General features: G+C 38.6%; 2 protein-coding genes across 5 annotated transcripts in view; one reads left to right on the top strand and one right to left on the bottom strand.

Annotated features, from left to right (window-relative positions):
- The first annotated feature begins 1,172 nt into the window (after positions 1–1,172).
- Positions 1,173–13,672, top strand: LOC112137534. The gene is made up of 6 exons (XM_024259889.2): positions 1,173–1,403; positions 5,662–6,048; positions 8,281–8,412; positions 9,312–9,362; positions 10,123–10,185; positions 12,860–13,672. The coding sequence occupies exons 1-6, from the start codon at positions 1,346–1,348 to the stop codon at positions 12,916–12,918; spliced, it is 750 nt and encodes a 249-aa protein (XP_024115657.1). The 5' UTR covers positions 1,173–1,345; the 3' UTR covers positions 12,919–13,672.
- Positions 13,673–17,830: 4,158 nt separating this feature from the next.
- LOC112137453 (complement C3) overlaps positions 17,831–23,406 on the bottom strand; it is an 86,892-nt gene continuing 81,316 nt past the window's right edge. For all 4 annotated transcript variants that reach the window (XM_036211624.1, XM_036211628.1, XM_036211630.1 and 1 more), the window contains exons 38-43: positions 21,963–22,065; positions 21,773–21,862; positions 20,817–20,909; positions 20,658–20,741; positions 18,180–18,324; positions 17,831–18,048 (exon numbers count right to left, since the gene is read on the bottom strand). In XM_036211624.1, coding sequence (XP_036067517.1) covers positions 17,907–18,048; positions 18,180–18,324; positions 20,658–20,741; positions 20,817–20,909; positions 21,773–21,862; positions 21,963–22,065 — 657 coding nt within the window. In that variant the 3' untranslated portion in view covers positions 17,831–17,906. The remainder of the gene's footprint in view (positions 18,049–18,179; positions 18,325–20,657; positions 20,742–20,816; positions 20,910–21,772; positions 21,863–21,962; positions 22,066–23,406) is intronic.

The following is a 23,406-nucleotide window of genomic DNA, read 5'->3' as shown; positions in this document are numbered from 1 at the left end:
CTTTACTGACATCATCTGGCTCCAACATTCAGCGTCCGTATCGCAAAAAAAGTGGCAACTGTATCGACTGATTTTGTTGGAGGTGGAATTAAGTCATTTTCTGTGGGTGATGTCATCCATCCATTTTCCAACCCTGCCCAGTTCCTTTCATGGTAACAAGGATGCAGAAACTTATCCCAGCCAATGGTCGAAGGCAATCCTGCATGTCTTCCAACATCCCCTGCTCTGCCATGTTCTAATTGGCTGGACACACCTGAACCAGGTAATCAGTCATGAGTAGGGCTTGGATATCTGGAAATCATGTCATGCGTCATGTAGACGCTGTGGCACTCGAGGCCTGGACTCGCAATGGACGGTTCGCCAGTTGAGGGGCGTTTTGTAAAAATGAAAACTAATCAGATTACTCATTACATCTTTACTTTAAACAGTATCATTGCAAACTCTGATCTCAACCCTGATTCATAGTGGTAAGACACAAAGGAGCGACTAGAGTCCAGTACCAAACCTGCCATCTTTAAGATAATGAAAAAACTGTTTTACCCCAGGTACATGAATTCTTAATAACTATCACAATGTCTTTCATTCCGACTTCAGACAACATCGTTCCACTGGGATGGCTCTGACCAAAGTAAATAATGACATTTGATTACTGACAGTGGAAAGATTACAACTTTTAGAAAAGTGGAAGTCCTCGTGTTGCTTAAAGGAAGTAGAAGGGTCTTCTTTATGCTCTGAGAATGATGCTGGGCCTCATTTATCGCTTTTGTGTTTAATTTAGTCTCAAAACTGTTATTGCATGTTGAACCACTGAACCGTTCACTTCCAACTACATGCTCAAATAAAAAAGAAAAAAAAAAGAAATTATTTTAGTATGGATTTAAACTGAAGAATAAATATGTTAAAATCCAGTTTGACAGAGTTGCTGGGTTGGAGTAAACTCCGAATACATGTCCTAGTAAGCGTAGCCTTGTAAGTTCTCAGGATCTGTTCTGTCACTTGTGTTTCCATCACTACCTGACTCAAATCCTCTGTGCACTCAGACTTACAATTAAGTAGTATAGTGATTTATCCCCCTTCATTTCCTCTCCTTCCTCCCTGTTTCTTGCAGCTCTAACTGTTCCCGCCCTCTTTGCCCGTTTGCTTTGAAGGGAGGAAATGTGCAGTTTTGCAGCAGCAGCTGGGGATGAAGTGATTCGCTGCTCAGAGAGGGGGTGAAGGAGCCTTCCACCTCTGCATCACTTCCTTTCTCGTTACTTTTCCTGCCGCCAGCGTTGCTGTTTTGTTCTGATTTGTGTTGTTTCTTAAACTTTTTCCCCCCTCCTTTTATTTTCTTCCAGAACCTACCATGATTGTGGCTGACTTTAGAGCGATGGTCCTCTTAGCTTTTACACTGATGGTTGCTGGTGAGTCTATAACTTTTCCTTTTCGCTTTTGAACACAGGAGATATTTTCTCAACCAAGAAAAGTTGCTGGATTTCTCTGATATGTTGGAAATAGTCCTAAATAATGGGTTGTTGTCACTCTGGCCCAGTATCTGTGGCTGTACACAGTGGTTCACCATCACTAAAATTAACGTTACAGCTCCCTCTAGTCCTTTTATCTCTGCTGGCTGGAGGGTGAGGTTTACACCTCTTAGATCAGGGGGGCAAACTCAATAGAACAGGGGGCCAAAATCCAAAACACACCTTAGGTCGAACAAATGAAAATTCATTGAACACACTAAAACAAACTGTTTAAAACTTTAAAAACATAACTTTTTAACGTTACTGTGAATTAAAACTGCCAGGAATGTTATTCCAGAATCAATCAACTTAAACCATAAATAACTTTCAATATTAAACTCTACGTGAAAAAATATTTTGCCAAAATTATACAAGTTAGAAATAACAGCAAGATAAGATCGCGCCATTAATGACGATAAAATAAAATGATCTGGAGGGCCGGATCCGGCCCGCAGGTCGTGACTTTGACACATGTGGGTCAGACTATTTTGTCTAGCGTTTATCCACTTGCAAAGTTACAGACTTTTCTGTTTTTTTAAATGTAACTTTGTCTATAGAATAAAACACTTCAGTGAGAGCAACAGAAAAAATGACTACCGTGTTCATCAAATAGTCATGAGTAAATAGATGGACGTTGTTTTCATCCATTATTCCAACAGACATTCTCAAATCACAATTCTATTTGTAATTTGATCCTGCAATTTGAATTTTACTTTTGACATTTTAATAATCAATGCATGCTGCAAATTAGAATTCAATGTGAAAACAATTCAATTTAATCTTTCACGTTAAAGTTTTAAATAAAAGTAAAATCCTTTATTGGCACCATAATTCAAATGATGTTTTACAATTTCATGTGGAATTTGGTCCTAAAACACATTGAGCAAATGATAATTCAATATAAAAAGGACATTAAAATTAGTTAATTATTTTTATTTCCATTTTAAGTAACTTAAAATCTGTTTTTATTTTACTAAAGTACTTTTTTGTGTCAAACTCCAGAAGAAATTACAAAACAGCGCCACCTTGGTGTAGTGCATTCTCATGTCACACTATTGTTGACCCAAAATTCAAACTGTGAATCCAATCTGTCAGACTCCTATCAAGGTGGGGCTCACCTGCCTCCATTCGCTAAGTCCCGCCTCCACTGAATTTTAGAGACAGAATCTTTGTCACTCCTAATGCAGAAGATGGAAGTACTTTTTTTCTAACAACTCCAAACCCTTCCGCTGCAGAGCAGACTGTCAGAAGCAAGGCTTTTATTGTCTCTTACGCATCAGATTGCTTTTTAGGGAGGGCGTAACACATTGAAGCTATGAATTTAATTATTTGAATGCTACTTTATTTAAAATTCACCAACAAATGACAGTGATTTTGTGCAGGACAGTTTTCTGATGGTTGTAAATGTGGACTGGAGAACACATCCATTCAAAGATTACATGAACAAAGTGGAATTGAGTTTATTTTTGCAGCTCAGTTTTATCAGTCACTTTAGTTTTGCCCAGTATGCCCAGATTTGATCCGTCTAGATCTAGATGGATATGTGCATGCACGCATTGTGAAGCAAATAGGATTTTGATTCCTTGCCTCTTTTGTAGGTTTGCCCACCTTAAAATAAAGTCACAGTATGTCATCTTGATGGTAGGTTCATTCGAACAGAGAGAGAGAAAAAAAAAGAAAATCAAGAAATAGACTTTAAACTTTTGCATTTCATTGAGGGAAGTATTTGAACCCTCTTAGTGGAAAGACTTTGTACTTTGTGGGAAAATCCTTATTAGCAAACATAATTGATGATCAGGTTTCTGCACATTTAAGGAGGAATTTTGGTCCACTCCTCTTAACAAACGACTTCTAAATCATTAAGATTTGGTGGTTGTTGCTTAGCAACTCTGAGCTTCAGCTCTCTCCATAGGTTTTCTGTAGGATTGAAGTCTGGAGACTGGTTGGGCCGTTCCATGACCTTCAAATGCTTCCTTTACAGCCAGTCCTTGGTTGTATGTTTTGGGTCATAATCCTGTTGGAAGACCCATCCGTGACCTATTTTAAGCCTCCTGGTCGGGGTAAAGAGGTTCTCACTCAAGACTTGATGGTACAAGACTCTGCCCATCCTCCCATTGGCAAAGTGAAGTAGCACTGTTCAAAAACACCACGAATCATAATGCTTCCACTTCCATGCTTGACAGTGGGGATGGTGTTCTTGGGGTCATAGGCAGCATTTCTCTTCCTCCAAACATGACGGGTTGAGATGATGCCAAAGAGCTCCATGTGATCTGACTCCAGCACCTTTTTCCAATCACTAAATCATGAAGATTTTCACTGGTGAACTTCAGGTGGGCCTGTAAGGGGTTCTTTGCAAGCACTGCAAGATGTTAAACCATTGCAGCATAAACTATTTCCGGTGGTTTTCTTGGTGACTGTAGTTCCAGCTGCTTTGAGATCATCAACTAACTCCTTTAGGCCTATATCTTAGTGCTCTCGTGATCATGGAAACCCCACCAGGTGAGGTCTTGCTTCGAGCTACAGGCCTATAGGTGGAATGATGGTCATATTCTTGTATTACAATTGCACCAACAGCTGTTGCCTTAACCCCCAGTTTGTTGCTGACAGTTTTGTAGTTCATTGCTGTCTTGTTCAGGTCTACAATCTTCTCCTTTAAGTCTCCCTCCAATGAAAATCATGTTTTTTTTTTACTTTTTAACATGTATGTGTGGCATCAACTTCCTCGTCGGAGCTGACATCCAGCTACAGGTGATGAGTTCAAACAGGTGTCTTCAGCTCAGGTGACAGGTTGATTAGGAGAGTCTAACGCCGGGTTCAAACTGCACGCAGAAGCATCGCGGAACAGAGGCCACCTCATTTTGGCGCCCTTGTTAAGCTATGGTGTAGTTCACACCAGATCCAAAGCGCCGCGGTCTTCTGCGGCTGGTTCATGCCGTGCACGTGGTGTCTGGTCTATTTTTTGCACAAGCCGTGAGCGATCCGCGTCAATCCTAACAGGAAGATATTCGAAAACCTACGAGAAAATTATCAAAATAGAACCAATTTTTACAATAAAATAGGATTTGCAAATGTGATCATATTTTGTAGAGATGAAAATACTGTAAACACACAAATAACGGTCAGATACTGAGAGACACACAGTTCAACGTAGTGACTACGGACTACGGAGCGACTACGACTATGGAGCGGGGGTTTGGTTTTGGGAGTCTAAAACACAATAAACGAGTTAGAAAGATAGAGAGCAGTTGGCAACAAGTCAAGATGGACAATGTCAAATAAATTGTTGAAGTTCTAAAAAATCACAGCTGAGCAGAAGCACCTGTCGACCGTCAAGAAAAATATGTGTCTGGTGTGACTGGAGGAGAAGTGGATTTCGCACACACTCCGCTTTGCAGTGCTGATGTGTGTGAACCACAACTCTTAATCAAATACTTATTTCTCCCAGTGAAATACAAATGAATGTACATAAATTCTTCACAGTCAATTTCTTGACTTTTCTTTTTGATTTTCTATCTATCGTGTTCAAATTAACCTGCCATTAGGATGACAGGCTTAGACTACATAGTACTACTTGGTTTTGGGATTATTTTGTGAACATTTCTATTTTAATTCCCTGTTTCCCATTTCCACATCAACTTGCGGTGGCACAGTAGAGCTTTAGAGACAGGAGGTCTTGACGTTGCAGTTGTAGTTTTGTGATGTTCGTGCCTGTTTTTTTGCCTTTTTGTGTGGTAGATGCTGGAATTCAGTGTTTAATTGCACCAACTCTTGTAAAATTAAGATTACTGCTGCTTTAAAAAAAGCAAAGATTATTTACTTTTCATTTTTGTTTACATGGTGTTTTATCAGGGATTTGGAAGTATAGTGGTTATCAACATGTGGTTAAGACAAAAACTAGAGATTTCTATAGTTATTCAAAGCAAACAACCAATTCCTGAACATCAGGAAGTTCAGGGGATTCATTTATAAAGATGTGCAGATTACAGTGAAGAGCATGGCTCACACAAAATAAATGTAACATGTTAAAGTTCCCAGGCACCCTTGATTCTTGAAATTCTTTTGTTAAAGGATAATAATAATAATAATAAAAAGAAATTATTATTTTGTCTTTAGAACGTCATCTCTTTTATCATCCTTTCAATGTTGTTGTTTCTTTCAGAACAAACCCTTGAGAAGAATATCTCTATGCCGACCCAGCACCCTACCAAGAACACTTCCCCAACTCCTGCTTCTCCTCAGCAGTCTACGTCTCCACAGGAGTCTCCTGCCCCTGTCCTGGTCCTGCTTGCAGTTCACTGGACTGGAATATGTGAAGCCACCATCTATGTGACTGAAAATCCGTTTTTGAATTACACCTCTTTGCCTCTTAGTTCGGACTCTGACGCAAAAATACAAGGGATTTTGGAGGATGTGTGTCAGAAAAAGACTGGCTGCCAAGACAAAATGAACTGGAAGAATATATCCAGTAACGCGGATTGTTACAGTGTGAATGGGAAACAACTAACCAGGACAAGAAACTGCTCGGCTCTGGGGGTCACATGTGAAGGTAGGTCTGCTTATTTGGTTTGGTTGTTGTTGATCTTGTTTAAAGACACCAGAAGCCACATATTAACCCTTTAACACTGGAGTTGTTGCCAGTGACATCTAAATAGCACACACTCTTTGACCTACCGTAACTTTTTAACCATTTACACAATTGGCTGATTCTAACACAAATTCTTTGCAATATTATGCAACACTTTATGTTACACAGCACAAAGCCACACTTCTCTGTAACAAATTCAGCTAATTTACATTGATTGTGTTAATTACTATATCAGGACAAAGCTTCTTTTCTCTGCTTCAGAATCCGATGGAAAACAGGTTATTTGCGTAAATTGTTGAAGAGTTAACGGTAGTCGATAGAATGTCAACAATGGAGCTTAAGCGCAGGTGTCAAAGCGTTAAGCTAGCATAATTGTGATCATTTACAGCAGGGGCGTCAACTGTCCCTCCAAATGGTTTAATCCGGCCCAGTCATGAAGAGAAAATAATATAAGAATGTTGAAAAAAAAAGTGGCAAACTTTTAGCCCATTCCTGTGGCGAGTTATGGTTACCTAAAGAAATGACCGCAATACACAATTTCGCCACTAGGAGGAGATAAGCAAAAGAAAAACCGCCATGGCAACAGATCATGGAATAACTAGTATTTCTTTTGTTAGCACGTTCCGCGTCTGGGTAGGATACAGTAAGATGCATTTTTTTCCCAACTGAGAAAATAACTAAAACAAAATTACAGAAAAAAGCTGACTTTTGGTTATTTTGCTATTATGTTCCTGGTGCAGCACACTTGAGATCAGACGGGTTGAATGTGGCACATCTGCATAAAAACACATCCTCATTTTCTAACATATTAAACTAAATGTTAAACTTTCAAACTTAACCTGTAAATTTCTGTCATCTATTCGCTATTTTACTCTCTATTTCCTTACATTCAGATGATACTAAGTCTGTTTTCTTAGTCTACTAAATTCAGTTTATTCAAATATAAAAATTGTAGTATATCATTGAGACTGCTTGAATGTAACCAGTCTTGATCCCTGGGTTTAATGTATTCTTTCTGTAGGATTTTTTAAAGAAAGGTGGATTTTCTTATGTGTTGTTAATATGGTCTCAATGTGTAAAGCTTTTTGAAGTAACTTCAAGAAGAATATTTTATGTTGTATACATACATCCATGAAGGGGCACCACCATAAGGAATAACGGTATGTCAAAGGGAAAAATGGTTGAAAGCTTAAAACAGGGACTTCCAGCTAATGATTTTGGGCGCATGTTAGATTAAAGAGATTAAAGTAGGCGTTTGTATCAAGAAGGCCATGCAATCCAACCCAAACCAAAGCCAAATGTAAATCCATCCCATACCCAACATTCTAAGACTGTACAATAGTCACAGGAAGAAGGCCGAGGACTAGTGATTCTGGGCAGCGCCCTCCACGCATGAACGCACACACATGAATACCAAGGCCCGACAAAAAAGGAACACCGCAGCTGCCTGAAATATTTATTTATTTTAATTGTCAAGGATGAAATAATAACCACTTCAATTTTTTCCCAAGCAATTGAATGTAAATAAAACAGACAAACCTCTGCTTTCAGTCAGTTTTTTTCCTCAATTTTCTTCCTTTTTTGACCTCAAAGGGTAACCAAACCCTAAATCAACTTTTTTTGGACTGTTGACCTCTGTAAATGGGGCTTTGAAGCTGCTGTCTGTTGGGTGAATTTTTGATAAACTAAAATAAAATGTAAGTTTCAGAAGTCTGATGTCATGATCTGCAGCTCCAGTAAGGATAGCAGTGCTGCCCCCAAGCCCCGCCCCTCTGAGTGGATATTCAAACTTCAGCTGTGGGTGGAGTCAGCCTCCAACTTCCCTGTTTGGCTACCCTTTAAAGCTGTCCCTGAGGGCTTGTTTTGCAGCTTTTTCAAGTTTTAAAGAAGCAGCGACAACACAGAATGCCACTCCTCCTCCCCTCCACCAAGCTGTAACAGAGGCTTCATCAGTCAAGGAGGGGTCACAACACCACACAAAATTAGTAGAACTTTTGAGTTAATTTATTTATGGTTTTAATTCTTATATCTTTTTAACATTTTACATTAAAGGTAAGGTGAGGTAGGTGTGGTGAAATAAATAAATATTTGACAAATATTTGAGTGAACACAATAGTAAATGCCACTTTGTAGCAGGGAGGGTCTCCAGTTGATGGCCAAGTTTAAAGCATATTATGTTTGTGTATGTTTCAGCTGTGGTGCCTTCAGATGAGAATTCAGATCTGCACGTCTACAAGGTGGTAACGGCTCTGCTAAGCTGTGCACTGCTCGTCATGCTGCTGGTTCACTTCACCAAACCCACAGTGAAGGCTCTCCAGAGAAGGCGTGAGTATCATGAGTCTAAAAGATGAAAAAGAGGGTCAAAATAGAAGAATCCGCAGTATATGTATTAGTAAGTGCAAAACGATAATTTCCACATAACACATTATTAAAAGTTACTTTAAATTTCTTTCCTAAGACTGTTTATGACATTATTATTGACCACATGTCTCATATACGGGATAAGGAACTAAAAGTTTGCACTGACCGTTAAAGCTTGTTTCAATATGAGATCCGGTTTTTAAACAGAGCGCTAGCTTGGCTAAAAGAAAATATGTTTGGACGAGCTGTTAGCCAACAGTGTGTCTGTAAAATGAGACTTTATTGAAAATGTAATGAGCATTTCTTTACTGATTACCCATTAAAACTAATTAAAATTTCATAATTCTTTTACTGACATATGCAATTTTATCTTTATGAATTGGACTACAATGATCACAAATGAATTATCACATATTTTAGTTTAAAAAAGCTTAAATTGATGCCCTTTGTAAGCACCTGCACTTTAAAAATCAACTAAAATGTAATAAAATTCAAAAGAATCCAAAGCTGAACTTTTCTTTTCTAAAACATTTAAAGAATCTGAACAATTTTCTAAGGTTAAAGAAATTCTATTTTTGAATAAATAGAAGTTAGATAAAAGTCTTAATTTTACATTATTTTTTACATCTTCTGATAAACGCATTAAAACTGCTTGAATCAATTATTGTTTTTGTATGAATCTGTGACTCTTTTGCTGTTTTTATTTTATTTTTTTTGTGGCTCTATAGAACTTAGATCCAACAAAATCAACAAATCCTAACAAAATAGAGACACTATTAAAGCATATCAGATGTTTTTGCTTTTCCTTTACTTCATAAAGTGAATTATGTTTTACTGATAACATGAACTTCTTTGCTTTAAAGTATCAGAAAGGAGGGAGCATCGCTGGATTGGACCTACACAAAGCCACAGTGGTGAGCGTTAGCTCTCAGTTTTTACTTCTGCAATATTTCCAAAACAACAACAACTCAAAGTTACATTTTTAAAGTTTTATAAATTGACATTATTCTAGCTTTTTGGACAATTTTTGCATTTATTACGATTTTTTAGGCTATTTTGGATAGGCTACTTTTTACGCACTAGCTGTTTTGGCTAATTTAGGCTTTTTTCCCCGTTTTTTGAAGTTTAGCTATTTTTTTCAGTATCATGCTAGCTGTTTTGGCTAACCTACTTTTGATTTAAATGTTTTTTAGGCTAGTTTGTCATTTAGCTAATATTTTAGCTGGCTATCAGCTTCCGCATTTTCAGCTATCAATTTCAAAATCTTCAACTATCAGCACTAGCATCTTCTTCGGCAAAATTCAGCTTACAGCATTCACACTAGTATTATCACAGGTAATGCTATATAACTAGTTCATAAAAATAATTTTTTACATTTTTAAAAATGTGGTTTTAGTGTTCAATAAATATGTATCTTGTTTGGCTCACGACATAAGGTGGGATTTGGATTTTGGCCACTTGTGTGATTGAGTTTGACACTCCTGTTTTAGAAGGTTAAGATTTATTAAGAGATTGTTTTTTTTTTATTCTTTCTTTAAGAAATATTTTTTTAACTTACCAGTGCTATTTTCTTGAATAAGTCATTGCCTGTGTTCCTAAGTTCCACATCAGTTTATATTTCTCAAGTTCATTTTTATTTGTTCTAATGTTATTCTTGTGTTTGCCTCCAATCAGTGTCTTACCATCGAGGGAAAACAACAGTTAAAAACGATGAAGAGAACAGATTGTCCTTCCAAGGTAAATCGCCTTTTAGTTTGAAGAAACAATGTGAATAGAAAGGAGTTTTTGTTTCTGAATATGTCGATGACGCTGTCTTGAAGCTGAATCAGTCGTATCTGGACTAGGGATGTCTCAATCGAGTCTTTTTTTTGGCCCCAATCTGATTCCAAGTAATTTGATTTTGAGTATCTGCCAATATCAACTCCTGATCCAATATTTTTGTTACACATTAGAAAAATTAAACAATTTTAATAGGTTGTCTTTGATTTTTAATTAAAAAAACCTTGCTTTATCGTGTAACAATTAAAGAGAGTACTTTTGTGAAATAGCTTCAACAATCATGTAAAAGTAGTATATAGTAAAAATAGATAATTAGTCATGAGAGAAAGTTTGGAGACTGTAGTTTGAGGATCTTGCAAACAAATGTACATTTTTTTAATCATATTTGATTCATATAAACATTAAAAATTCTAAAATTTAATTAAATAATTATTTGAAAAATGTGTTGTAAAATGAATATGATAATGAATGTTCATGAGTAGCTCATATCAATGCAAGGATTTATTAATTTTGGTTGTTTTTGAGTGAATGTGAAATTCTTTATTTTAATCTCTCAAGACCTGCTGTCGACATTCATGAACATCACATTTTGGGTTTTATTACCACAGTAGGGCTGCACTGTGGCGCAGTGGTTAGCGCTCTCGCCTCACAGCGAGAAGGCCCCGGTTCGACTCCCGGCTGGGACCTTTCTGTGTGGAGTTTGCATATTCTCCCCGTGCATGCGTGGGTTTTCACCGGGGACTCCGGCTTCCTCCCACCGTCCAAAAACATGCTTCATAGGTTAATTGGTGACTCTAAATTGTCCCTAGGTGTGACTGTGTGAGTGAATGTGTGTGATTGAGGCCCTGAGACAGACTGGCGACCTGTCCAGGGTGTACCCCGCCTTCGCCCATCAGTAGCCGGGATAGGCTCCGGCACCCCCGCGACCCCGAAAGGGACGAAGCGGTCAGGAAGATGGATGGATGGATTACCACAGTAGTTAATTCTGCGTAGGGACTCTATCAAAGAGAAATAAAAAAAGGCATAATAAACCAGCGCTCGGGTCTTAAAGGGTTAAATCGCCTTTTCCCAGAGGGAAAAAAAACTCAATCTTTTTTCTTTTAAAATACCTTTGAAGTTGTTGTTTGCAATAAGTCAAACAAATATAGACACTTACTGTCAGTTTAACACTTTTATTGAAATATGTATTGAGCCCAGAAGTCTAAGTCTGTGAATACTATGCTGACTTTACCAAATTGTTTTTGTGCGCCTCCAGGTCAAATAAATGTTTTAATCTTCTGCGCTTTACCGCAATAACATGTGATCTGTTCATGATATGCAGACTTCTAGTAGAGTATTTATCTGCAAAAATAAGCTTATACTATAAAGCTCTGATCATAATAAGAATAAAGTAAATAGTAAAACATCCGATTTTGATCGAGTCTGAAACTACGTGATTGGATTGGGACATCCCTTATCTGGACTTTCTTCTTCTCTCCTTAAAGGGGTCATACCATAAAAAATCGCCTTTTTGAGCTTTTAAGTGTATTATACTTTTCTGGGTAATCCTCTAAAAAACTGCGCTCTCAACAGCAGCCCCTCCCATACCCACGAAAACGGGTGTGTCCTCACATGCTGATGTCACAACGTGAGACAGCCCCTTTCAGGAAGAGTCTGCTCCGCCCCAGGCTAACACAAACATTGATAGTAACTCGAGCCAACAGTGATCAGGTGGCTTCGGGAGTACACCCCCCTGCCCCCCTCCAGCTCGCGCACGGCAGAACCTACTCTCTGTGTTGTGAGTTTGTGCAGCTGGCCAAGAAACACTCATTCGGTTTAGCGTCAAGCTTCGTGGGGTCACGTGGGTTCATATGGCCTGGTGAGAATCTACACAATGTGCGAGATTAACCCTAAACGCATCCTAGAATGGTGCAAGCAGACGGGGGATATTAGGAAGACGGTAGGAGAGAGGGAGCAGACTATTTCCTGGTGAAAAAAGCAAGTGATGAGTTGGAAAAATTGGTTTAAATCTGGATTATTGAGCAACGGCAGAAAGGTAAATGGATCTGCATGAAAGCAAAGAAGAATTTTGATATGGAGATTATATATCATCATTTCAACAAATCCTGAAATGTTCATCCGGTGGTGTTGTCTGCATTTTTTGACCGAATTTCATAGCAAAATGGACCCATTAGTCATCATCACTCTGTCTGTGCCAAATTTAGGGGGGAAACGCCGGAGCTTCACTGTATGTGGGCCTACATCAATATTAAAAATAACAATAATAATATTAAACTTCAAAACTTTTTGTCCCGAGGGCCTCAAATAATGTCCACTTATTAAGGAAATTACCTTTGTATCTACATCACAAAGGTCCTGTCTTTTTTTTTCTTTTTTTTTAAACCCTTGTGCACTATTATGGGGTCCTGATGACCCCACCCTTATTTTGATGTGTGATCCTCCCATGACAAAGGTGGACAAGATTTCATTTCTGCCACAGACACCAGTGAAGATAAAAACCAGTTCAGCGGTCCAGATGACCCCACTTTTGCTGGAGTTTCATGGTGTTTTGACTTAGGAAGAAAATTGCAGAAACACTTCGCGTTTAAGCAAAAATGTGTAACCTCTGGCTCTCTCTGTCTCACCAAACTAGCTCTGGAGCGTTTGGCTATCAGCAACAGCAGTGAGCGGACCAGCACCTACAACTTCTAACACCTACATCTGAAACACCATCATGTTCATCAGCAAGAGACTTGTTGGTCTGGTTGTTCTCTTTGGTGATATTTTTCAAGGAATGAGTCACAAAAATCATGGATTCAGATGATACTTAGAAACATATATGAAGAAAAACTTCCTGATCCAATGTGGAATTGTTGAGATTTTGCTTCATAAACTCAAGTTGTATGTTTGGTTTGTGTATTACTGCTAAATGAGATGTATTGTTCTTCATCTCTATAAGCCTCATGTTTGGACGTCAGGGATGTATGTTTTGTCATCATGTCTTGAATTGTTTATAGTCATTTACAGAAGATAAACACGCCAACAGCTAAAGAATATTTTTCCTTTTTTTACTCTTTTTTTTTTAGCTCATTTCCAGTGAAGTTGTATTACATTTAAATCGAAATAAAGTATATAATTCTGGAAGAACTCTACGAAAAAGGCTGATCTATATGCAGAGATAACTACTTTTTGGACAATAGAAGCCTCTGGTTGATTGAGAGGGAATACCAGATGGTAAGAAAGTCCAATATCATCAATCTATTCCCCGTGGCTCCTAAGGAAGAAAACTGAAACTATTACAAACTAGAAAACAATTTGATTACCTACAATAATACAAGTGAGAATGTAAACTGAATGTGCTTGTTGAAGATGCTAAAGCTAAATGCTAATAAAAGCTGAAGTTCTTTGCCTAAATTGTTGAGAGGATTTACTTAAATGTTAAAGAAGTTTGTTGAACTCGCTTAAAGATTTGAAGTTTTTTTTTAGTAAAAACATTGATTTAGGAATCGACATTTGCAAAATAATTAACTTGAAAGTACGAGAATATAAGCTTTAACCGCCATGTTACTTGAGGAGTGTAGATTTCTTCCAAATCTTGATATGTTTTGTTTGAGTCAATAATCAGAACGGATGAAACTTAAACACCGGCTTTAATGAATAAAATGCAGCCACTGTACAGCCACTCTCCCTAGGAGGTGATTTCACTTTTATGGTGTCCTGTAAGGGTAAAAACACAGACATTCTATCAAATTATCTACAATAAGTTATCTAAAAAATTAACAATGCTTAGGTGACATATGAAAATGAGTAAAATTTTAATGGACCAAATATGTAATTTAGTGTAAAATAGAAAACAAAATGCAAAGTTTGATTTGATTTATTTCAAACATGTAAAACATTATATATACACATATATAAGAATCAACACAATTACCTTTTATAAAAGAAGTCACAAACTGAATTCAATAAATACATGTTTATTGGCAAATGCTTGTTTAAACCTATCACTTAATCCAGTAATTTACATCATCCACAATATTCCAGTAACTTTCAGTTTTCACTCTTTTTACATGTAAATCCTATAAATTGTTTTCCACAATTACCATGTCACAATCAAAAAATGTTTAAACCATGATATTTGTTCATTCGTCTTATATTTTGACAACAGCTTGTCTTTAATTTTTACTGTAAATGATTTGATGTCCAAACATTGTATTGATTTTTAAGACTTTTCCCCAATCTAATCCCACACAGTGATAAGAAATAATATGTTGGTATGATAAGCAAATTCCAAAATGCTTGTATCTATGAACCAGTCGTGCTGTAGAAGATCTATGTGTAAAAGACATTGAAGGGTTAAAGCTAACCCTGCTTCAATAATTGCTGCTCACCTGGACCAGGTGAGTTCAGTCAATCAGAAACTGGGCTGATTCCATCCAGCTTCTACTAAAGCAGGGTTAGCGGCAAAACAAGCGGGGCAGTAGCCCTCGAGGACCAGGCTTGGTGACCCCTGCTCTAGAGGAGTAACGGGTAAAGGTCTAATGAGACGTGAGGCCGAGGTTTCAGGTCCTGAGTTTCTTGTAGTGTCATGGCTGCACTCCTCCCTCATCCACACAGTCTGTGGGGGAGCTAATCAGGTGATGAGCGACACCTGTTTACAGTCTGTGTCCGATTGTCTCCACCCTTCAATGGAGCTACGACCCTTCATGAGAACCTTTAAACTGACCTGGGAACCTGTCTCTGAGATCCATGAGTCTTGCTCCAGCACCATTGCCACCTGTCATTTCCTCATTCTTCTTGGACGGCCTAAAGGAGATCCTAAAGCACTACCCTCTGCCCTGCACCCCTCCACTGTAGCACCATCTGTTTATCACCGTTCACCAGTTGCACAATGCCTGTACGCCTGAGTCCAAGTACAACTCCTTTCATGTAGAGCCATAAATCAAACGGCCGATGAACATTGCTCTTTCTGAAGATTCCATGGAAGATCCTGAGGTTAAAACAAATGTTACAGCGAACTTAATCTAAGTAAATCAGTAGATTAATGCAGCTGAGCACTTTATCCATCATTTCCTGTCATAGATAAAATTAAAAAGGTTGGATGGTTAGCTTCTAAGGTTCAAAGGTTTGCGTTTGGATCTCAAACAAATAAGAAATCAGCTGACAGAACCTCTTAAGTTTATAAAAGGCTACAAGAGAAGATGAAAACTAGTAAGATCTTAGTTAAGGATCTTCTTTCTGCTGATGAGTTCAACAAAACCTAGTTTGCAATAATTTTATTTGGTCAAAAATGAGGTTTGTAGATGAAATCACAAGCTTGTAGAAAGGAGACAGCGTGAGAGCATCCAGTTCATTGGTTGAGCTTGATCCTGTTCTACAGGGTGGTATTTTAGAAGTTAGAGGCAGACTTAATATGGTCTTAATAAAGAATAAGGTAAAACATCTTGTTATTCTATCTAAAGATCTTTATATCTCTAGTCTTGTTGTGCGCTCTGTACAAATTATTGCAATCACGTTCTCTCTGAGTTACAGCAAAGATTTTGGATTATAGGTGCCAGTAGTTTGATTAGAAGAATCCTGTAGAAATGTGTGGTCTGTCATAGAGTCCATGCCAAACCAGGGCAAAAACGTATGGCAGATCTTCCTTTCAGCACCGTCCCATGATGTCCCATGATGAACCCCTATTTTCATGAGTTAGAGTGGATTACTTTAGTCATTTTGAGGTCAAATGAGGAAGAGGAACTGTGTCTGAGTATGTAAGAAATTTAGAAGTGTTGTCTTCTAGGGCTGTAACGAGTATCTGGGTGCTATTACTGCTGAACTTAACCAGAAGGTTGATGAAAAAAAAACTTGTTTAAAATGAAAAACATTATATCTTTCTATTTAAATATTTGTGTTTTTATCATTTTTGTTGATTCTGATCTCCTGTTATCAATAAATGTATAAATGGAGGTGATTTTAATACAAATAATTTCAATTTTCATTCATCCAATAAAAAGACATACACAGCAACAAGCATCATTTTAAAAAGTACGAATTGTGGTTCGATTCGTGTATTGTTGAGCTTGATTTGTGAATCAAATCAGATCGCCACCTAAGCAACGATCCACAGCTCCATGTCTTCTTTGAATACAGACTCTTATTAATGTTCTAAGGAGGTTCATTGCAAGATGTGGTCAAGTGCTGGAGTAGCATTTTGACAAAGGTACAAACTTTGTTGGAGCTGAGAGGAGCCATTGGAAAATGGAATCAGGCTCAGATTAATGGTGCATTGTTGCAAAGGGGAATTATGTGGCGTTTCAATCCACCTTTAGCCTCACGTCATGGTGGTATGTGGGAAAAGTTGATCAAACCTGTATGCAAAGTTCTAAACTCCACCTTAAGAACACACCGTACCAATGAAGAGTACCTCCATAAAGTCCTGTGTAAAGCTGAAGCTATCATCAGAAGATGTCCTTTAACAATGACAAAGCCAAGGGTAGAAGTGGAGATGTGCCAGACAGAACTTTGCATGTGGATATATTGTCATTCTTGTGGATGACTCTGCACCTCGTAACTTTTGGATTACTAGTAGGGTCGTACAAACAACTGCTGATTAACAAGGACGTGTTCGTCAGCTACGCATAAAGATCAAGATGAATTATTTATACTGACCTCTCACCAATGTTTGACTTCTGTAGATAGCTGAAGAACCAGGACTTTGCAATAATTTGGTCTCTTTTGTTTTTCTTGTATACTAACTTGTTTTAGTTTTGTCTTCTTACATGCTATATTTTTGTGATTATTCTCTAGAGAATAATTAGGTCCCGAAAAGTAGGTGCTATCATTGATTATTTCACTGCAACTGATTTCTTGTTTACACTAGTTTGGTGAGCGTGTTTCTTAGGTAGACAGTGGTGATTATATGAATGAAGTTCACACACATCCACACACATCATCAAAATGGATTTATTACTCTAGCATTACTCTGACTCCTACTCCAATGAAAAATCGACTTTTATTGTTTTAGTCTTAACAGTTATCTTAAATTATGGTAAATTTCTTTAGTTTTAAATCAATAAACTTGAACAACTGACAGACCTGCTGTCAGGAGTCGTGTCACGGCGGCAACCATCTCCGGATTATTGACACACTACATCTCCAGGGCACCCCAGCGCACAGACTCCAGATGCTGCTCACCTGACTCTCATTGACCATCACCCACATGAGTCTTAATCAACGCACTGAGCCTTGCTCAGTGCAAAATTGGAGAGACACTGAGCATTATCTCCTGACCTGTCTTTTTGTGTTCCTGATCCTAACTATCATTTGACTATTTATTTGCACCCTGCCCTGACCTACGCTTAAACTACTGCTGCTACTCTAGCCTGCCTGTTGTTATGCCAGCCCCTGAACTCTACCTTCCTGACCCTGCTTTACTCTTGCTGACTTTTAGCTGCGTTTGACTCCTGTCATTCTGTCTGTGCAAATAAACGTGCTGCTTGTAGAACCATCCGACTGCTGTTTGTGACAATTGCAGTCTCTTAAAAATTTGCAGGGTTCATTATTTTGGTGCTCGACATGATTTTTTTACATTTTTATTTTATTTTTGTGTGTGAAATAAAAGGAAAATCCCAAACAGGTGTGATTAGGTTGGTACATTTTATTCTGCAAACACTGTTTAAGAGAAAAAACACACACAAAGGAAGTCTTCTCTCTTTTTATGCTTGACATGCAAACACCCTGTACTGTTCCAGCATCTCATCTAAGCCCAGACATGTGTCTCTGTGTTCATCCACTTGACATTCCTCAGCTGTTGGCCAATACTCAATCCAAGTTCTCTCTCCAAGGACGTACTGATATCTGATAGAAAAGAGAAAGTGAATAAGTGATTAAATCTCAGTAATACATTAAGTGATCACCACATGTGGGTCCAAGTCATATGAGTTGTTTGGGGATACTAGTAGTCACCGATATGCATAAACCAGACTTACGTTTGCTGTTTTTCATCTCTGTGGATGTCTCTGGATGATCCCATGATCAGATACGTTTTGCCTTTCACCAGATTCAAAGCCTTTCTGCAATGGGGATAACTGAGGAATGGTCGCAGTTTTTCCATGGGGTTAACATCCGTACTTCCTGTAATCACAAATAATGTAAAAAAGTGTGAGTGAGGGCAACTTAAAAACTAAATAAGCTTTAAATTAGAATTATATGCAAATACCATTGAAAATTTAGCGTGTGTCTCTCAGAATATATAGCTGCTGTCATGAGTTTACATTCCCTGGAAAAAGTCTTTTCTAGGTCAAAAATCATACAAAACAGGAAAGGGATATAAAAAGATGTAAAAGGAACTTAGAATGCCAGTCAGCACTTCTTCACCTTTCGGCTTATCGCCACAGCATAACAGCACCCACTGTTTCACATCAGTGATTTGGCAGAGTTTTTACGCCGGATGCCCTTCCTGACACAACCCTGTACTTGAGGGGCACAGGGACCCAGTTAGGCAGCAGCGTCAAGGGTCTTGACTAATCTGGGTGGGGATCAGTGGATACCCCAGGGATCAAACCCAGGTCAGCCATACACTTAGCCCACTGAGCCATCCAGCCACTCATTAGAATGCTAATAGGCACTAAGTAAGTCTTTAGTTATATAGCACTTTTCACAGTGAGCAACTCACAAAGTGCTTCACAAAAACTAAAATATAATGCAAATCCATAAAAACAATACATATGACATAAATACAGGAAAAAGATAAAATGTTAATGGCAGACAGCAACTGAAAGGCTGGGGAAGGTAAAATAAATGTAAAATATCAGCTACAAGCTTTACTAAAAAAAAAAACGTCTTCGGTTGACTTTAAAAACACTCAAAGTCAATCTGACGCAGTGACAATAGGAGAGTGTGTTTAGAGTTTTTAGGCAATTGTCTGAAATGCAAGATCAATGCTGGTTTTTAAACAACTCAGAGGCTGTCTCCTCTTTTCTTTTTCATGGAGATCCTTGTTAATCAGGTGTTCACAACTCATGGGATTTGAGCTTTCAGAGAACGTATAGATCTCAGGCGAGGGAAGAAATAAAAAAAAAAAAAGAAATAATGGTAAAAATGGTAAATGGTGTATACTTGTATAGCACTTTTCTACCTTCTTTAAAGGCCCAAAGCACTTTACAGTCACAGTCCCATTTACCCATTCACACAGATATTCACACACTGATGGCCGCTCTGCAGCAAAACATTCCAACAGAGGCAATAGCTGCGTTTCCATTACACATTTGCACAAAAGCACAGTTTCGAAATGACACAGTTTCCATTAAATCCTAATTTTGCAATAAAGCACAAACCAACTCACGCGATAAGTCATTAAAAACACAGTGATGAACGAGAACAAGAATTTTTTTTTTTTGATTCACTAAAAGGGACATGTGGGTGACGTCACAGCTCTGTCTGGGGCGCGTGCAGCGCAGCTCGACTCAGAAGAGGGAGAAGCCTGTTCAGCGGTTAAAAGAAAAAGCAATCTAACAGGAAAGCATCTGGACCCTTTTTTACTGTTTGAAAACACGACAATATCCATTCAAGTTTCTGTCTCTGCGCTCGCACTCATGAGACTTCAGGCTCCAAGCTGCAAAAGTGCGTCTGCAGATGAAGCGATGAGGAAAGGAGGAGCTGCTGCGTGAATCCGTATGACCCGCAGTTTCTAAAGAGCTGTGATGCTGTGGGATCTGTCGGTGCGTCGGCTGTGCAGCGCTCAGATCAGACACTTCATACAGAGAAGCGCATTTATCTTGAAAAAAGTGTTTCCATTACAGTTTTGCGAAAAATGTATATTTCAATACATCCCAAATACCACCTCCTCTAAGCGCAAAAACCTTTTTTCGAAATTGTGGTGTTTCCATTAGGAGAATTTATTATAGACATTCCAATTTGCGAAATTTCAGAGTTCACGGAAATATTACTATTGAGGGATTCATTGTCTTGCACAGGGACAATTCAACACATTCTGATCAGAGGTCAACCACTGCACTACTGGGGGAAAACTGTAATATTGTTTTTTGGCAATAAATGGCAAACCATAAGTGGGAAAAAAAGTGTTTGCGTTATCGTTCATATTCTCTGAAAAATAGCCCATTCCAGGGTATGTACACTTATGAGCACAACTGTAGTGTGAGGGGTGTCCTGACCAGAGTCATCTGGGCTTAGAGAGCAGAGCAGCGATAGACTGATCACCACTTGGTGGCGAGTTGAATTCATTGGAGGACAAGTGTTCAAACTTGTTGAACAGAAATGGGTGTGTGGTATTGTGAGAAAGTATCGTGAATGCCTGGGTAAACCCACCCATACAATGATATTCAATTCCATTAGTGTTATCCCAATGGGTCAACTCTAACTGAACTAGGAGAGTCTTAATCAGTATAACTGCTCTGAAAAAAGCCTTGTTGGTGTCACAAAGGAAACACCTGAAGATGATCACCAACCTTCTTTGATGGAATCCTGCACCCGCATGGCATAGATGTCAATAGACGATTGATGCTCAACATCTTCCACCAGAACTTTGTATGCTGTAAGTAGACAGTCATTTATGTGCACAGGGAAGATGTACACTCAAACGGTTCTAAATGTAGAGCAGCTCTTACCATACTCAATTTTACTGGTCTCTGTGCTCTCACAGATTTTAGTTGTTCGCTCATCATTGTTGATTTGACCCTTCTTCTGCATGCTGCAGTTCTCTGAAAACAAGTAAACCGCATGAACACAGTGTGGCAAAAGAAGCTAATGTCAATGGAAATTTTACTGCAACTGAAAACAGTTGACTTGTCTGGATGAATGTCTTGTGCAACCATTTTATTTATTCATAATGTTTTTTTCATCAAGAAAATTGCTTTTATTGCCATATTAAAAGACATATGTCTGTTCATTTGAACAGACAATAAAGAAATAGAATCTATCTGTTGAGAGGATTCTGCCAGGAAGGGCTTTTAATGTAGAAAAAATACCAAGTCAAGTTATGCAAATCACAAACAGAACTTTTATTTGAGTTAGGACATGGATAGGGCTGCACGGTGGCGCAGTGGTTAGCGCTCTTGCCTCACAGCGAGAAGGCCCCGGTTCAAATCCCGGCTGGGACCTTTCTGTGTGGAGTTTGCATGTTCTCCCCGTGCATGCGTGGGTTTTCACCGGGGACTCCGGCTTCCTCCCACCGTCCAAAAACATGCGGTGACTCTAAATTGTCCCTAGGTGTGAATGTGAGAGTGAATGTGTGTGTGATTGAGGCCCTGAGACAGACTGGCCACCTGTCCAGGGTGTACCCCGCCTTCGCCCTTCAGTAGCTGGGATAGGCTCCGGCACCCCCGCAACCCCGAAAGGGAAGAAGCAGTCAAGAAAATGGATGGATGGAGGACATGGATAAGGTGAATAAATATTAACACCATATTATGTGTACAGTTTTTTTTTTCCTATATAGCAGGGCCTTTGTGTTCTAAGAGAGCTGAGTGATGAGAAATATGCTTTTGTTTAATGCTTATTGGTTTCTCTCATTCTTGCCTGGAGTCATCAGTGGAAGTCCTTTGACATACAAATGTAACTTAGTTACCTTCTGCACATGTGCACACATTGTCTTGGCAGAGCTGCATCAGCTGTCCTGCCTCCCTCTCTGGATGGTAAAACTTAACACAAGGTGTTTCTGGAGAGAGAAAAAATTATATTAATACCATTGATTTTCATCTTCACTTTAAACTGTACTTATCTTTACCCTGATGAGAGCAGATGCAGCTTGTACTTACGCTCATAATATTCATAGACAGACACTGCTGCTGGCTGAAGAACGCCCACCTCCATGGTCTGCTGGAGCCTGAAACTGATCTCCTCTGGTCTGGTGTGAGAAACCTGCCAGATGTAAGTCAGGTATTTGTTATTGGCTGTAATTTGGGAATACTCTTATCAGCAAGTCAGACTGTTAGCTGGATAGTCATGTGAGTGGGTGTGTGCTGTATTATTAGGTGTGTTTGAGATCCCCAGCGCCTCGCCTGCATCGTCGGCGAGACTAAGCTGCTGCAGGAGGGGGTGGGGAAAGGCGCCTGAGATGAGGGCGAACGACGAGACTGTACGAGAACAAGAAGTTGGGGGTTGTCCTCAACATTCGGTTGAATTTTAATATGCCACTCCAGTATGATCTTTGCTGTTATGTCTTTTATATTATTTTAACATCTTTCAGAGTAAAGCAGATAAAAAAAAAAATAGCCGCGGGCTTCATTTCATAAGCACTGTCCCAAATAAACAGATAAAATAGAAATTAAAGTTAATAACAGATATAACCACAGATTATTTGAAATACTGTTTATATTTTCATCAGGGAATTACTACCTTCCAGAAAGAGTAAAAAAAACACAAAATTCCTTCATTTAGCGCTAGTTATTTCAGGTTGATCTACAAGAACTTTTAGGACACCGTTTCCAACGATGCATTGTTTTGTAGTCCTGAAGGCGGCTTGAAGCCAGCGCAGTACCAATTTTCTGGCCTTGAACTCGCCCCTTTCTCACGATAGTTCATGATGGCGCACATTTGACGTCAGTGACAGAAACTAACCAACATGCACGCAATCCAGCCGATCTGCGCAGCGCCGGGTCTGCCTGCATGATCTCAAACACACCTATTATTGTGTGGTTCATAACTACTGAGAGGTGTGGTGGGTATGCTAATGAGAACAAAACAGCAGGTGCATCTTAATTCTTTCTATTTGATTTATGCATTTCAATAGCTGAATACTAGTGATGGACACATTAGGTTTTCTGAGCTATTAAAGCCTTTAAAGCCATTCATCCATCAGTAAAATCACTCCACCACAAAGCTTCTTGAAGCTTGATTTGCTTGGTAGAATGGATGCAAAAATATCAGTTGGTATACATTTTGAGGTGTGTGGCATTTTTCAGAAATCAGGCAAAAATAAACTGTTAGTCCAATAAAAAAAAGTATGTATACTGTGGTGCTCTGTGTGTACATACAGTGGTGTGAAAAACTATTTGCCCCCTTCCTGACTTTTTATTCTTTTGCATGTTTGTCACACAAAATGTTTCTGATCATCAAACACATTTTAATATTAGTCAAATATAACACAAGTAAACACAAAATGCAGTTTTTAAATGAATGTTTGTATTATTTAGTGAGAAAAAAAAATCTAAACCCACATAGCCCTGTGTGAAAAAGTGTTTGCCCCCCTTGTTAAAAAAT

The sequence above is a fragment of the Oryzias melastigma genome, linkage group LG1, assembly GCF_002922805.2.
Source record: "Oryzias melastigma strain HK-1 linkage group LG1, ASM292280v2, whole genome shotgun sequence".
Classification (NCBI taxonomy): Eukaryota; Metazoa; Chordata; class Actinopteri; order Beloniformes; family Adrianichthyidae; genus Oryzias; species Oryzias melastigma.
Note: the sequence above shows the minus strand (reverse complement) of the source record. Positions and strands in the feature narration are given on the sequence as shown.

Coding starts and splice junctions, on each gene's coding strand:
- LOC112137534 (XM_024259889.2), top strand. CDS start 1,346: ATGATTGTGGCTGACTTTAGAGCGATGGTCCTCTTAGCTTTTACACTG. Junction 1,404..5,661: donor TTTTACACTGATGGTTGCTG/GTGAGTCTATAA, acceptor TGTTTCTTTCAG/AACAAACCCTTGAGAAGAAT. Junction 9,363..10,122: donor ACCTACACAAAGCCACAGTG/GTGAGCGTTAGC, acceptor GCCTCCAATCAG/TGTCTTACCATCGAGGGAAA.